Genomic DNA, 16,746 nt, shown 5'->3' on the forward strand with positions numbered 1-16,746 from the left:
GAGGGGGTGCCAGGCCTTCTTTAAGGCCTCACTTCTACTGCATTCTTTTGGTCAAAGCCAGTCACAAGGCCAGCTCCAATTCGAGGGGAGTTTTTAGAGTTGGGCACCTGCCACTCCCAGTAAAAGTAAGAAAAAGAAAGAAAGGAAGGAGGGAGTGGATTTGGTGAGACAACTGGTAGTATCTGCCACACTCAAGCTTCAGTGTCCCATGCAGAGGAGGCCAGACAGAGATGGTATTTTGTTAGAGCAACGGGGTGGCATGATGGGTATTCATACTTCTTGGAGCACCAGGCTAATCTAGGGCATCCAGAGTCTTTTCCTTCCCTCTCTCTCTCCCTAGCTCAGTGTGCTCTATTTATCCATAGCCTCGTCTGGTGGTGGTGGGGGGGGGCAGGACCATGAGAGGGGAGAGGATGATGACACATATGGGGAGGGGGCAGGGCCCAGTTATATAAAAAAGATGGAAGCATTTGGCACCACTCCTGGTGCCAAATTGAAATTAATGCTGGCTTCACTCCCAGGCTGGTTCCCACCCCCTCCAGAGGGCAGAATCTCTGCAGCACTGAGTCCGGGAAGGGCACTTTCTTGTCAGAGGGGGAGGTTGGGGAGAGGCCGTGTCGGTCAGGGTCCCAGAAGAAAACTGAATCCCATGCAGGTGGATCAAGGGACTTTAAAGAAGAAACTTCTCTCAGAGTGTGGACACGGTTAGGGGTATGAGAAGAAAGGTTGATGCACAAAGAGAGTGGCAACACAGGGAAGTCATTACTACCCTTAATAAAGGCTTAAGAACTAAGATTCTTAGACCTAACAGGAGAGTCCTCCCCAGCGGGATTCAAAACTGACTCCCTCTTGCCCTTCCTTCCACTAAAGCCCAAAAGAGCGATTGTAATCTCAGTGGCAGGCTTCTAACATAAGGAGTGATGAGAACCGCACATCCTTCACAAAGTAATGTGGCCTCCCACAGCGAGAGCTCTAAAAATGTTTACACCCTTCAACCCAGGAAACCTAAATCTGGGGATTCTTCCTAAAAAAAAGTAAGATTTTTTTTTTGCCTTTGACTTTTTTCCTTTTTATTTATTTGAGAGAGAGAGAGAGAGAGCACGCAATCAGGGAGAGGGGCAGAGGGAGAGGGAGAAAAGAAGACCAGGACCTAACAGGAAATCTTGAGGTGGAAGCTCCCAGCTTCAGTTTGTCAACTCAACAGTAGACAGGAAGATAGGAAGGACCCAGAATGATGGAAGCCCAGAGAGGGCTGGGGCTGGGGAGAGCCATCCAGACAGAAGCTATGCTGGAAGGACAGCATGGCTACCACTAGAGACATGATGCTCAGACAAAGGAGTTTGAAAGAAATGCCCTACCCCCTCTCCCCAAGCCTTCTGATCTCCTGCTGGTCCCTCCCATTGGCTACACCCAACTGGAAGCTGGAAGACAAGGGAGCCCATGGGTGATGTGGACTCAGGGTAGGCAGAGAAGGGTAGAGAAAGAACTCGGGTAGGGTGGGCAAATGATACAGGGGTGTTATGCACATGCCCAAGAGAGGTGGTTATTTTTGTAGTTATTTTTCAATATTCCAGAATGTCCCATCAATAGATATGCCACCATGTAAAAAATTAAAATAAAAAAAATCCCTCTCTCGTTCATCTCTGTAGAAAACTTTTTAATTGAAGCACAATATACATATATAAGGAGGACATATCAGAAGAGCAGTTTGATGAGTTTTCACAAGTGAGCTTATCCATGTAACCAGATCAAGAAATAGAACATTCGAAGTCCCCTGACTCCCTGTCAGTATGTCTGCTTCAACTCCCCTCCAGCAGATAACCTGTATTCTGACTTCTAATTGCACAGGTTCATCCTCCCCAATTTTGTACTTTACATAAATGGCATCCTTCAGTATGAGCCCCTTGGGGTCTGGCTTCTTTCACTCCACATGGCTATTTTGTTGCTCTTTACTTATTTCCACTTGTCCCTGTAGAGATATTACAAGGGGCATCTTTGTGTCTATGGATTTTTTTTTGCCTTTGACTTTTTTTTCTTTTTAAGATTTATTTATTTGAGAGAGAGAGTGAGAGAGAGCAAGCAAGCAGGGGGAGGGGCAGAAGGAGAGGGAGAAAAGAAGACTCCCTGCTGAGCAGGGTGCCCGTGCCAGGCTCAATCCCAGGACCCCGAGATCATGCTCTGAGCTGAAATTAAGAGCCAGATACTCAACCAACTGAGTCACCCAGGGACCCTGCCTTTCACTTATTTTTTTTTTAAGGAAGAATCCTCAGATTTAGGTTTCCTGGTTGAAGGGTGTAAACATTTTTAGAGCTCTCGCTGTGGGAGGCCACATTACTTTGTGAAGGATGTGCGGTTCTCATCACTCCTTATATTAGAAGCCTGCCACTGAGATTACAATCGCTCTTTTGGGCTTTAGTGGAAGGAAGGGCAAGAGGGAGTCAGTTTTGAATCCCGCTGGGGAGGACTCTGAAGCTGTAAATATGAATTAGGGACACCCAAACCATATGTACTTTTTCCAAAATTATTTGTTATTTTGTTTAAAAAATATTATGTCAGAAGTCAGAATCCCATCAGACTGCTTGACCCTTAACTTATGGATTACTACTGTTTTTATTTTGAACCCATAGGTGGAGTGAAATATTTTATGATCTTTTTAGGCTTTCAAGTTCTCAATTTGGCCCTGGTAGTCTCAAGAAATAAAGGCTCAGAGAGGTCAACTGACTTTCCTAAGGGCACACAGCAAATTAGTGGCAGAGCCAGGACTAGAACCTGGGTATCTTAACAATTTGTTCAGTGTCCTCTCCACTGTAACACTGTGCCCTCCCTGCCTGTTCTCCCAATTGTGAGATTACTTTCACAATTCCTACAAAGGGGCTATTGTGTTCCCTCATCATGGTTCCCAGACCCCATGTGACTGCGCCGACAGTGGACATCAAATCTAGACTGAGCCAATTGGATTCTCTTTCCTAAGAAGTTGAGATTAGAACATCAGTGTGTTTTGTTTTGTTTTGTTTTTAAACTGGGCTCCAAAGTGGGAACTCAAAAGAAGCAAGCTGGGAGGAGAGGAGAGCAAAATAAATAGCTTAAAAATAAGAGGTCAGGGGCACCTGACCGGCTTAGTCAGGAGAGCATGCAACTCTTGATCTCGGGGTTGTGAGTTCAAGCCCCATGTTGGGGTTAAAGTTTACTTTAAAAAATACATAAATAAAAATAAAAACAAGAGGTCAGTTTGCGAGACCAGGTAGTTTGAAAGACAGAGTTGGAGAGAAGAGCTGATTTGGTTTCTGATAGCTCTCTAGTTCTTAGTTCTTGTTCTTCATGGGGATGTGTCTCCAGTTCACACACAATAACCCTGGTATTCCTATAATTTAGCATGATTTTGGCTGCAGTAAGAAAATTTATGAATTTTTACAACAGGAAGTACAGAGCCAAGGTGGATTTCAGGCATGGTATAATCAGAGTTCTAGGCGCTTCCCTCCATCGTGTGTTGGCTTTGATCTCACACTGGTTTCTCTCATGGTTATGAGAGGGGCCATCAACAACAAGGGCAACACTCCTCCTGTTCCCAGCCACGGAGCTAGAAAAAGCACTTCCCCTCCAACCTCGGACTATAAATACTTCCTTTCTGTCTGATTAGGCCACTGTCAGTTATGTACCTATTCTTGACCGCCTTGCAGTCTCCGGGAGAATGCTATGCCGTGACTGGCTTGCATTTGTGTTCCTGGTCCAATCATTGGCAAGGAGGTTGGAAAGGCTTGGCTAAGGGTAATAGAGATCTACCCTGGAGATACAAGTGCAAATCAACTTCAGTCAGCTGAATGGGGGGGGCTGGTTACCTGAACAAATTGGGATCTGCTAGGGAGGAAGAAGGGGTAACAGATGCTGGAGAAGGAAAAAAAATTCATTTTGGACTATTTTGAGTGGATTTCTGATCCTTGTAGCCAAAGAGTCATTTGGACAATCAGCTTCCTGGTCTGTAGCCAAATGCCTTTGCCCAGCTCCTCTGCAGCTTGATTCTAATTTCCTCCTCCATTCTGTGGACTCTGTTATCGCCAACATTTCTCACCGCTGGCTCATTGCTTTGGCAAGCTGGCATCTCACTCTGCTCCAAGCCCTGCTGATGGAGCTGAAGATCCCTTTAGCAGAATCAATTCTGGCAGGTTCTAATTTAAAAAGCCTCACACTTCTCTGCATGGGGGCTGCTGAGATCTGTGCCCATAAAGGCAGGGAGAGTAAATTCTGCTGAGAAGAGCCTATTCTAGCCTATTCTTAACAAGCCCTGAACCTAATTGAACTTAATCACTTTTCAGTCGCTGACACTTGAAATGTGTGAGTCACTAGGCTATGTATGGAGCTGAGGGCTACGGTGGCCCTTTAAATACCAAAGAGATGGTAGCTCTTTGCTTCCAGAAGAGCTGCTAGGGTGTGGGGCTGGGGTTTCACTCAGGGTTGCCCCCGAGACAGACAGTCCTGGATTCCAATCCTGGCTTCTCCACTTACTGCAACAGTCATTCTGTTTCTTCAAGCCTGTTTCCTCATCTGTAAAATGAGGATGGGAACACGCCCCAAAACACTTCATGTGAATCATCAAGGCCTGACACGAGGCTGCTCAAAATCTTTATTCTACCTGGCATGAATATTCATGTTTCCTTGCAGAAATGTTAATGTGTCTGGTTATGACGTGTTGCCCAAACCCCATACATGATATACCATTGCACTAACTTTCCTCATGGTTACAGCGTGGCTGCCAGCAACATCAGGGACAACATGTTTCCTTGTGCACCTTATTATCTTTCTGAAACCAAAAATATGGTAAGTTCTAAAACACATCCTGTCCCGAGAGTTTAGGGATAAGAGAATGGAGATCTTAGTGTGGCTGAGCTACAATTATTCCAGGGCCTAGCAGGGAAGGTAGAAATCACATGGAATCAAGATTACCCTAGGAAACCAGTACCCCCAACCTTTTCTTGAGCAATGTGGCTGCTTCTTGAATTTAGCCCCACAAGAAGTGGTCAGCTTGTGTTTGAAAAATGTTTATCTTTAAACTACCAGACTGCATTCGGCCTGTAACAAATGCTCATGCCAGGAGTCACTGGTGACCTGGGTCAGGCCAGGGTTCCCTGTGTCATGCTCACAGAGGGTGGGTGTGGGTCCTCCTGAAGAAAAATGACAGGCCAGTTCCCCCGCACTGGTGAAGTTCTTTTTTGTCTTAAATTGTTTCTCTCTTGTTTTGCAGAGCAGGAAGAAATGGGTCCTTTTTAGTGCGTGTCGAGGGTGTACCCAGCGTGGCTGCGGTAGGGATGCGGGGCTGTGAGAGCCCGAGTGAGGAGAGCGTGAATGCAGATGCCAGCGATGTGGGAGCACCTGAGGTGGCAGCTGAGTGGCGCTGTGAGGGGCTGTTACTGAGTATCGTGAGGGGCGCTACTCCGGGAAGGGGCCGCTGAGAGTGGTGTCGCTCCCCCACCCTCCGCGTTCTCGCCTTCGCTTGGGTCTTCTTCCAGCGCCTTCCAGGGGAGAACGCCCGTCTGTGCAGGTCACAAAGGCGCCCGTTCCAGGGGTCCGAGAACTCCCAGACGCGGGGCTGGGGGTGGGTGCAGCGGGGCCGCGCAGCAAGCCCTGGTCTTGGTGCCGTCGTCGGACCCGCAGCGGCGGTCGGACCCGCCGCGGGGGCTGAGTGCCCCGGGTAAGTTTCACGCCCTGACGGCCGCGCTTGCTGCTCCACAGCTCCCCCTGCTGGTGGCGGCCCCTCGCCCATTTCCTTTAAGAGGCCCTAAACCTGGAAAATATCGTAAGCCCCCTCAATTAAACACAAATAAATTACAATGTGTAAAATAACTTCAAGAAAGTCCAAGAAACTTCCATTTCACCCCAAGAGATCCCATTTTAATAAATGATTTTATTTATTCATTTCATTGACAGAGAGAGACAGCGAGAGAGGGAAAACAAGCAGGGGGAGCGGGAGAGGGAGAAGCAGGCTTCCCGCGGAGCAGGGAGCCGGATGTGGGGCTCGATCCCAAGACCCCAGGATCATGACCTCAGTCGAAGGCAGTCGCTTAACCAACTGAGCCACTCAGGCGCCCCCAAAAGATCCCATCTTTAAAAAATATTTTTTTTGTGTTTCTGTACCCCTACTTGGCTAGCACCCCAAGCATATCTTTAACGTACTACGAGGTTAGGCAGCCTTGGTTCAGGTTTTACAGGCTCCTCTCTCAGACCTGGCATTTTATAATCCACGTAGTCGTGAGTCTGGCTTTTCCTTTAATGGCAGATTGTGAACATTCAGCCGCAGAGGAGGAACCTGCCTTCCTACCCTAGCTAATTAAATGTTAGTTGGTAAAGGTGATCTCTTCATTCATTCAAACACTATTTGCTAAGAGCTTATCCTATGCCCCAGACTATAGAGATACTGTAGCGGAGGGACGGAGCCCCAGGGCACCGGAGGGCATGTGCCTGAGGGCAGGCTTTGAGTTTCCGCTCTGGAATTGCAAACTCAAATTCCTGCTAGCTCCAGGCAGTTGCAGGGAATGTGGGAATTGGAGAGAGGAGTTAGGTAGGTACTAGGGAGCAGGGAAGTCTGTAGCCAGGACAGTCAGTACACTGCCGACATTCACATTTTAAAACACTGATTCATAAACAGGACGGAAGGTAGGTTGAGCCTGCCCGTAGGCATCAAGTTTGAAACCCTGGAATGAGAAGGTGGTGAGCCAGGGGCCAGGATACTGGTGGGGCTCTGAAGGCCCAGCTGTGAGAATGGGGGTGAATCTCTCTGTAGGGAACAGAATGAGCCCAGCCCCATGGGCACAGACAGAGACAGGCCTATGTTGGTGTCTGGAAGCTGGAGAGAGCCCAGGGGGAGACTGGCTCTGTGTGTGTGAGTGGGTATCAGCAAAAATGTGGGAAGCTGATGGTGCCTCCACCTCCTGGGGAAAAACACAAAACACAACCATAACTCAAGGGCAAGATAAACTGATACTTGACAATCCTGATTCACAAACAATGTACATTCATCAAACACCTGTTATGTGCTAGGCAGTGTGCTAAGAGCTTTATAAACATTAGTTTATGCTAAGAGGTGGGTGTGAGTATCCCCATTCTACAGATGAGGAGACTAAGGCTCAGAGAGGTAGAATCACACCGTCAGTGATTGTCAGGTTTACTTGAGTCCTGCTTTTAGAAAGGTATAAGGTATATCACAGATCCACGGAAGTCCAGAAGAGCTCTTGAACATAGAAAAGCTCCTGGGCAATATGAAATTAGAGCTGCATAAAACTCTCGAGTAGAAAGAGGTCCCAAAGTGAGTATCTTTTGCCTAAACCTTATCAGTCAAGTAAATCCTGCTACAGCCTGTACCCCCACCTTGAGCTCTCTTACACACTGATCTTACTGCTTTCTTGCTTTTAAGGAACATCCAGACTTCTTTGCTATTCACTTCCCACTGGATGCTGCCACCTACACTAGATCACACACCATTCTCTGAATGCTCCTTTCATCCACTTGCCTCTCAGCCTTTGCCCAGGCAGTTCTCTCTACCCAGAATTCTACCCACTTTTCTTCCCTGCTTGTTGAACTCCTATTCATCCTTCAAAACCCAAGTTAAAATTTACCTCCTTCTTTTCCACAATTTTACCCTGGACAGAATTCATACCACCTTGAAGGCTGACTTACCACTGCGTTCCCTAAAATGTTTAGCACTCAGTAGGGGCTTAGTGTGTGTGCTAAATGGATCTAAGCACTTCGGGCATGAAAACTCATTTGGTTACAAATGATAGAAAACTCCTCTCAGATTGTTTTGAGAGAATATGTTGCGGGGTGCATGGGTGGCTCAGTTGGTTAAGCGACTGCCTTCGGCTCAGGTCATGATGCTGGAGTCCCGGAATCGAGTCCCACATCGGGCTCCCTGCTCGGCAGGGAGTCTGCTTCTCCCTCTGACCCTCCTCCCTCTCATGTGCTCTCTCTCTCATTCTTTCTCTCAAATACATAAATAAAATCTTAAAAAAAAAGAGAGAATATGTTGATTCATGTGACTGGACATGACCCAGAGGTATCTTCAGGCTTGGTTAAGTCCAGGGGTTTGGATGATGTCCCCAAGTTTCAGTCTCTCACCATTTTGTCTTCTCCATGTTAGCTTTATTCTCAGGCTCCCTGCAGAGGCAAGAAGGTTGCCAGCCACTCCCTACCTCATTCGGTAGGCTCAAGAGCAGCAGGAAACGAAGTCCCTCTCTTCTGAGTGTTCAAGACTAAACCCCACTATTCACTCTGCTGGGACAAGTCAGGGTTACGTTCCCATCTCTGACATGATCACACTGGCAGGAGTTGGAGGGGAGAGGGTTGTGGGGGGTGGAATTATGCAGATCAGCTAGGGATCTGGCACTCTGATTGGCCCTTCCAGAATCACATGCTCCGATCTGATAAGGAGGGGTGGGGTCAGTCCCAGGGAGAAAAACATAACTGGGTGGTTTCCCAAAACAAATCCAGATGTTGTGACCGGGAGTTAGAGGAATGCTGCACACTCCTCCAGCCTTCACAAACGGTTCTTAGCCTGGACCTTCATCAGATGAAACAACCCATACAATACCATATCATACTAGCCCCTGTTTACTGAGCACTTACTATGTGCCAGGCTCAGTGAGGTGCCTTAAGGCTTCCCAACCTGTGAGGTGCCTTCTAGAACTTCTCCTATTTTCCAGAGGAGGAAATGAGGCCCAGAGAACGGAAATGACTTGCCCAAGGTTAGTAAGTGGAGGAGGAGGAAATTTGTCGAGATCTGATGATTCACACAACTAATACTTTATTTTTTTTAAAGATTTTATTTAGGGGCGCCTGGGTGGCTCAATCGTTAAGCGTCTGCCTTCGGTTCAGGTCGTGGTCCCACGGTCCTGGGATCGAGCCCCACGTCGGGCTCCCTGCTCCGCGGGAAGCCTGCTTCTCCCTCTCCCACGCCCCCTGCTTGTGCTCCCTCTCTCGCTGTCTCTTTCTCTGTCAAATAAATAAATAAAATACAGGCTCCACGGCACAACTAATACTTTAAACCACTGGACTGCAGGACCCCTCAATGGGTGGCAAAACTAGAAGTTTCTGCTTTAGGATTCTAGCCCTTGAAGTCTGGGAGTCTGGGTGCAGTGGATCTCACAGCCCTCTGGGTCTTGTAGGGTTAACATTGTCATCTTCTCCTCTGAATATGTAGGCCAGATGAAGTTCAAGTTATGACTTGATGAAGTGCCTCTTGGTACCAGTGGCTCCTGCTTTAAAAGGCAGCTGTATGTGTGTGTTCTAGCCTTAGCTGAAGCTGAGGTTGGACTAATTGCATTTTAACCCCATCAGAGGACACATCGCCCTGATGCCATTTGCCCCCTCTTCTTTGGGAACACAGGAGGCAGGAGGGTAACCAACGTGCCAAACCATCTGCCTGGCTCCTAATAATAAATTGTGAGAGGAACAGTTTTCAGGCAAACATTGCTTATTAAAAAAAAAAAAAGAAGAAGAAGAAGAAGGCTCTTCTCACACCCGGGCAGCCATCTGCCGTGTCCTCCACATGCGCCAAAGTGGTGGGAGGAGGAAGGGACTGAAGGGGGGGGAGGTAAGGGAGAAGGTGCCTCTGGGCCCCACACTGCCAGCCGGGTGGCTCACACATTGTCTTCCTTTTGCCGCTGTGGACAGGACATTGCAGAGAGAGAGAAGAGCACTCACTGGCTTTGACCTCCCTGGTGTCTGAGCATAGCGAAACACAATTCCTTCAAGATGCCGATGGTAGGTATTAGCTCCTGTGTATGGAACGCTTACTGTGGGCTAGGCACATATTAGCTCATCTAATCCTGACAACAAATCTATATGCACCCATTTTATAGATGAGAGACTGGAGGCTCAGAAACGTTAAGTGATTCACCCAAGGTCACACAGCAAGGCCGCCTTTCAGTATGAAATAATGAGGCCCAGCATCCTCTCTACCCTGGCAACACAGAGCAGGTTTTCCATGTAACAGATAAGCAGTTGACATCACCCAAGGGTGTTCTTCCACCTCTAGCCCTGCCCCTAGACACTTTCCTGACCTCTGCCCTTGAGCTGAAATGTAGGCTTCTCTGGTCACCTAACCCGTTGCTCAATGCCTCCCCGTATCTCACCCAGTCAAAGAAGCACAGGAGAAAAAGCTCCGAAACCATCCAGGAACTTTCGGAGAAGGTCAAAGAGCAGCTGGCTGAGGCTGAGCTTCGGAAGCTGAGGCAGCAGTTCAGGAAGATGGTTGAGAGTCGGAAGTCCTTTAACTTCCGCTCCGAGCAGAAGATCTCGAACCAGCAGTAAGCCATGGTCAGAGTATTATACTGAGTGAACTTGGAGAAAACTTTGGATTTGGTTTCATGCGGTGTGCCTTCTTATGTGGCCTCTGAGCAGGGACCCCATTCTAAACCCATACTGGGTACCTAGGTGGGATAGCTTCAGTAGCCGGGGATATTTATTCTCAGAATCCAGGCTGTCACCAGGACTCCAAGGGGGAGCACCACACCAAGAGGCCCCCATGAATCAATTCCAATCCCAAACGCCCAGGAAAGGGGGAATCTGATTGGCTTAGCTTGGGTCAGGTGTCTAATCCTGGTCCTGGTCCAATCAGCTGTGGCCAGGGGGCGGGGACGGAGCCTTAGGATCCAAAACGGCTCTTGAGTGTCACACGCAGGGTTCTAGCAACCCGGTTGGGGGAGTTCCCAGAGGAGGGGAAATCACCAGGCTGTGGCTATCCCAAAATATGTTTCCTGCTATACGTCCTTATGGGATCTGCAAGATCAAATATTTGCAATTGGGTTGTCCTAGAAATTATGATGTGGATAGCTTTTTTAGACAATAGAAAAGTGTTCCCTGGGGTTGAATAAACAAATATCCTTAGATTCCCTCCAAAGGAATGTAATTCCTTAGCTACCTCCATAACGTTTATACAGGCAGAAACTGCCCATTCTTAGAAAGAAAATCTTACTGTTGGATATTATGTGAAATTCAGAGGATAGGGGAATCGGGACGGTTCAGAGTTTCTGTGGATTTAACACAGACAGTCCATATGGGATCTTCGTGTGAATTAGAAAAAGCACCCTTTCTCAAGACACTTTACTGCCATCTGTTGGAAACACTGTCATCACGTAGGGATTTTGTTCGACCAAGATGAAGCGTCTCCTGGGAAAGTATAGTAAGTCAAGAAATCAATTATTGCTTTTCAAGCAGACAGAGCTCCCTTGGACAGTGCAGTCCACAACCTGCACATCTGTACCTGGCAGCCCTGATTCAGAGCCTACCTCTGGTGGGCATCAGGAAAAGCCTCCTTCCTGGTGGGTCTCTGACAGTTTTTCTTGAATCTTACCCTTCATCCTACTTTTACCCCAGTCCATTTGATCTGGTTTCACCGTGATGGACCTGAAGGGGAGGGGGTGGAAAAGTGGAGATCTCAGATTCTTCAAGTGAAACACTTGTAAACAGGGGCCAGGACTGAGATGAGCTGAGTGAGGTGCCTAGCATTCAATATTTAAGGAGACACTTTTTCCTCAGTGCTTGTCCTGCACCTGTACCCCCTGAGAGTGAGGGCCTCCTTAGAGTTGGGAGCACCTCACTCCCAGTCCCAGCCCTGCTGATGAGACAGACAAACCTTCCTTTTGCTTTTACTGAGTCCTCTGAACTCCCAACTTTGGTGGACTCTTGTGCTCTTTTTTTCTCTCCACCCTAACAAAGACCCCCTCCCAAGAGTGGCTTAAGAGGGGGAGAAAGGTCCCAGCTGCCAGGTTTAGAAGACAAGTAGCTCTAGAATTAGGGGTGCACTCCCACATGGGGCTATTTACATTTGTAGCTGATGAAAGAACATTACAATTTCAGTTCTTCAGTTGCACTAGCCACATTTCAAGTGCTCAATAGTCTTGGTGCCTGGTGGATGCTATCGTACAGTAGATAGAGAACATTCCCATAATTACAGAAATTCTACTGGACATGGGCACCTGGGGGCCTCAGTCGGTTAAGCATCTGCCTTTGGCTCAGGTCATGATCTCAGGGTCCTGGGATCTGGCCCTAAATTGAGCTCCCTGTTCAGCAGGGAGTCTCCTTCTCCTTCTCCCTCTGTGCTCTCTCTCTCCCCCTCACTCAAATAAATAAATAAAATCTTTAAAAAAATGTGCATATGCGTGACTTGAGGATCTTGTCACAAAGCAGATTCTGATTCAATAGGTCCCGGGTTGGGGCCTGAGCTTCTGCATTTCTCCAAGCTGCCAAAGGATATGGAGTCTGCAGACTGCACTGCCCAGGGCGTTGGGTGCCCAGACTTTGCCAGAAACTCGGCCTCTGCGCCATTTCCCGTTGTTCAGTTGCCGTCTCCTGAGCCTTTTTTCTTTTCAAAAGCCCTGTTTGTCCACACTCCGACCCCTCTCCTCTCCAGAGTAGGAAGAGGGATGGAGAGGAGACTCCTGTCAGCTGATTTAATAAATCATTAGCACCCTGCGTAGGGAAACTGGGGGAGGTTGGAGGTTACTGCGCATCTCTGTGTTGATGCGAAATTGAAAATGCCTGCCTGATGGGCTTGCCTCTCATTACCAGAGATAATTGGCTGTAAAGTCTGGAAAGAAAGTCAGCAAAATCAGACAGATGCCCGTGAACTGCTGGCAAAAGAGAGGACCTGCCCCCCCCCCCCCGTCTAGGTAATGGGTTTTGACAGGCACGGCTGCAAATTGTTCCCTAGGAAGAAAAGGCCCCCTAGCGAGGGGACGGAGCCGTGGAGTTGCAGGCGGTCAGAGTTCCGGAGCTAGACCACCCCCCACCCCGCCCCGCCCCAGCCACCTGCCGGGGTGGGTGGTACCTCTCTGTGTCTCCTTGCAAGCGCTAAGGAGCCTGGAGCGGCAGAGCAAGGTAAACTCGGCGGTTCAGGGCTAATCACGCGCTGCTTTTCCCACAGCAAGGAAATCAAGGCCCTGCAGGGAGAGCAGGAAGAGATCACTCTGCTTTTGGGTCTCATCAAGTCCTCGAAGAACTTGGATCTGAATGAGAAGAACTACATGGAGCTGTGTTTCCTGCGGCAGACCAAGGACGACTATGAGGCCCTGATTAAGTCAATGAAAGTGCTGTTGGCAGAACTGGATGAGAAGGTGTGGTCCTTCCCTTAGAGGGTTAACTGGAGCGCAGGGCAAGGGAAGGAGGTGGGGTGGAATGGGGGGAGGGGGGTACCCATGACACCATAGGCCAGATCTGACACCCCATATTCTAAAGGTGACTGTGTTTACTCTGCCACCTTGTGACCCCTACTCTCCCAGGCCATTCCTCCACTGTGTTTCCCAGCACTTCCCCACTCCACTTAGAGTAAATTCCCAAACCCTTACTGTGCCAGTCGGGAGAGGTTAGATCATGCTAAAGTAACATCCCTGCTCACCACTCAGTGGTTTAAAACAATAAAGGTTTCTTCCCCATTCATGCTATGTCTCTCATGGATTGGCTGTGGGCTCTTCTATCTTCTCATCCTGAGACCAGGCTGATGGGGTATCCACCATCTTGAATATTGCCAGGTGTTGTGACAGAGACAAAGAGAGTTCTGGAAAGTCTCACACTGGCAATTGAATGCTGCAGCCTGGATGTGGCACATCACTTCTGTCCATGACCCAGAGGCTCAAAACTGTCTACCAAATCCATATATACCCCAACTGCCCATCCCCCAAATAGTCAACTCTATCCATCCACAAAAGTGTCTAGGAAGTGCATGTATCCAGAAGGCAAAGAGCTAGAGACATTTGCTGAACAGTGTTAATGGTCCTATCCCTTACTATGGCTTGAGAGGCCCTGCATGATCTAGCCCCTGCCTGCCCCTCTGTCCTCAACCGATGTCATTCCTTCCTCAACTCCTCTCAGCGAGCTGCAGAAGACTTCTTTTTTTTCAAATATGTGAAAACTGTTCTTACCTCAGGGCCTTTGCACATGTTCCCTTGATCTCTGCTTCTTGCCCTTTATGGCTCAGCATAAATGTGACTTTCTCAGGGAGGCCTTTTCTATACCTTTTCTCCTGTTTAAAGTATATCCCCCTTGCATTAATTAGGTTCCTGGCCAAAAACAAATAGTACACTCAGTAAGGTACTTTTGAGAAGAGTTTTATGAGGCTCTATTTACAAGGGTGTGAGCACAGAGTAGGAACATTGAAGCACTGTAGGGTTAGCCGCAGTGGGCAGGGCAGACACTCTGGAACCTGAAGACAGAGAGCAAACCAGGGGGAATAGATACCCCAACCTCTGTCTTCTCACCCACGGGCTCCCAGTGCAAGGGAGTCCTCATGGGCTCCTTCCGGGTCAGCCTCATGGGACCCAGAGCAGGGTGCGTGGAACAGAGTGGAGAGTGAACCTCAGGGGGGAAACCAGATCTCAGCACACTCCCTTAACTCCTTTCATGACACCCCATGGCACTTCCCTCATAGCACTTCTCCTCGTGGTAATTATACTTTAACACAGGTATCATCTGTCCATAGCCTGTCACCTCTAGGAGGGCAAGGACCATGTCTGTTTTGGTGCCCTCTCTACCCATCCTGTGCCTGTCCCAGTGCCTGGCACATAGGAGGTCCTCAGTAAATATTTACTGACTGAAAGAATCTGGAAATCTCATTCCATCTTTCCTCTGCTTCAAACCCTTCAGTAATTTCCTATTGTTCCTAGAGATGAGGGCCAAACTCCCCAATGTGGTTTGTTAGCTCTGCTGCCTTGTGTCCCTCCTGCCTCTCCCAACTTCTCTCCTGCGCCCCCTCCTTTGTGTTCCGTCCACACTGGCCACTTTCATGAACCCATAGTGCTGTCTCTCACTTGCAGGCCTTTGCACCTGCTGTTCCCTCTGCCTGGATTGCCCTTCCCCATCTTCTCTGCCTGGGGAGCTCCTATTCATCCTTCAGGTCTCAGCCCAAATGCTGTTTCTGCCGGATGGTTGTCCCTTCATTTCCTCTCCAGATGCCCCTGCTGTCTGTGTCCAAAATACCTTACCTCTCCCTTTTCCCAGGACTAACTGTGCTTTGTAGCTCGTTTCCAGCCCTAGTGTTGAGGTCGGGGACCATCATACTGCCTTGATTGCCTTCATACCCTTAGTTGTCTGGCACAGAGCAGGTGTTTAATAATTATTGATGAATGAGTATATGAATGAATGAGAAAGGCAATAACAGTGAAGAAAGCAGAAAATTGAAGAAAAAAATGGGGATGTGTGTCCTCAGAAACAGTAGGAAAAGGCAAGCTACTTTTTAAAAAGGATTTTATTTACTTATTTGTCCGAGAGAGAGAGAACACAAGCAGAGGAAGCGGCAGGCAGAGGGAGAAGCAGACTCCCCGCGGAGCAAGGAGCCCAATGCGGGGCTTGATCCCAGAACCCCGGGATCATGACCTGAGCCGAAGGCAGACACTTAACCGACGGAGCCACCCAGGTGTCCCAACTACTTTGGGATCCTCAAAAGAATATGGCACTCACTGCCCTGTACAGAAACTTTCTTTGCCCAGTTCCATCCCAGGGTGGGCAGGTCCCAGAATCCCCTGCGGCTGTGCCCACCACACAAAGTCCAGAGCTGCTCCCTTGCAAGAGGTCACTGGAGGCAGGGACCTCACCGGGCCCTGCCTGACCTCAAAAAGCAAATAAGCCTGTGCCTTTATGCTGAAGAGAGCACCTCACGTAGGCGATGCACTCCTCGGTGGGCGCAGCCTTGGCTGTGTCTCCTGTCGGGCAGAGGCCTGATTACTCTCCGCGTCACAAGAACAACATCTGACACAAAGGTGCCAAAGGGACTAGGAGGCTGAATTTAATCACAGGAGCAAAAGGGAAGTGCTGACATACACCTTCCTTTGTCAAGGAGCTGGAACCTGAGGTCTCTGGGTCAACTCAGGGGCGGGCACGAGGAAACGCTGCAGTCTAGAGAGGCTGAAATGAGGTTGTGTTGAGGGGCTGCCTGTGCATAGCACAGGAGAACCGAGTAGAACAGGGACCTGACTTGACTTGATCCAAAGCCTGGCTGCTGATATCACTCATACACAGTCTTCACGTGCCTTATGAGATTGTGTGAGACCCAGCGGTTCCCTTGATGCCTGATCATCTGAGCTGCCATCTTGCTTGATGTACCAATGAGGATAGATTGGGCTGTAGGTAAAGCAATTCTTGACTAGAAGTGGCTGGAAGGATAGAAGTTTGTCTTTCTCACAGAGTAAGATGTCCATCTGGAAAAAGGTCATCCCAGGGATTTTTTAGTAGCTCTGCAATGATAGGTTGGTCTTTTTCTCTCTGATCCTCTTGGTTGGCCCTCCCCTCATGGTCTCAAGATGGCTGCCAAAGCTTAGCTGGTGTAGCTTCTCACATCATCACATTCAGTGACATGAAGAAGGGATGAGGGGCTGGTTCTTACATGATAGCCTCTCTTATGGGGGAGAGACTGTTTCACAAAATCTCTCTAGCTGGTTTTCCCTCATTGGCTAGGGCTAGAGCATTTATCTACTTCTAGGCCAATCACTGGCAAAGGGAAATGAAGAGACAGACTGTCTCTTCTTAGGACGCTTTTTTAGGAAATGAAACTTTTTCTAGAAGCTTCTCTAGCAATCACACCTTCTGAATTCAGAGGCCCCAAGTGGTTTAGTCCAGCCCATCCCTGATGAATAAATCATAGGCAAAGGGGGTAAAGTTGCCATGGTTGGTTTGGATCAGTCTTCTGGGGTGGGATGGGTGTTGGGGCGGTCAGCCACCCACCATGTCCCCCACAGTTGTGGTTGTTGTCCCCTTTTCCAGCTACCTGGC

General features: G+C 48.6%; 1 protein-coding gene across 5 annotated transcripts in view; it reads left to right on the forward strand.

The window, feature by feature from the left end:
• The first annotated feature begins 5,566 nt into the window (after window positions 1-5,566).
• The window catches only part of CCDC63 (coiled-coil domain containing 63), a 48,027-nt gene continuing 36,847 nt past the window's right edge, over window positions 5,567-16,746 (forward strand). For 4 of the 5 annotated variants that reach the window (XM_027576612.1, XM_027576610.1, XM_027576611.1 and 1 more), the window contains exons 1-4: window positions 5,567-5,683; window positions 9,658-9,747; window positions 10,123-10,292; window positions 12,911-13,100. In XM_027576612.1, coding sequence (XP_027432413.1) covers window positions 9,739-9,747; window positions 10,123-10,292; window positions 12,911-13,100 — 369 coding nt within the window. In that variant the 5' untranslated portion in view covers window positions 5,567-5,683; window positions 9,658-9,738. The remainder of the gene's footprint in view (window positions 5,684-9,657; window positions 9,748-10,122; window positions 10,293-12,910; window positions 13,101-16,746) is intronic. The other variant, XM_027576613.1, reaches the window with a different exon arrangement.

The sequence above is a fragment of the Zalophus californianus genome, chromosome 14, assembly GCF_009762305.2.
Source record: "Zalophus californianus isolate mZalCal1 chromosome 14, mZalCal1.pri.v2, whole genome shotgun sequence".
Classification (NCBI taxonomy): Eukaryota; Metazoa; Chordata; class Mammalia; order Carnivora; family Otariidae; genus Zalophus; species Zalophus californianus.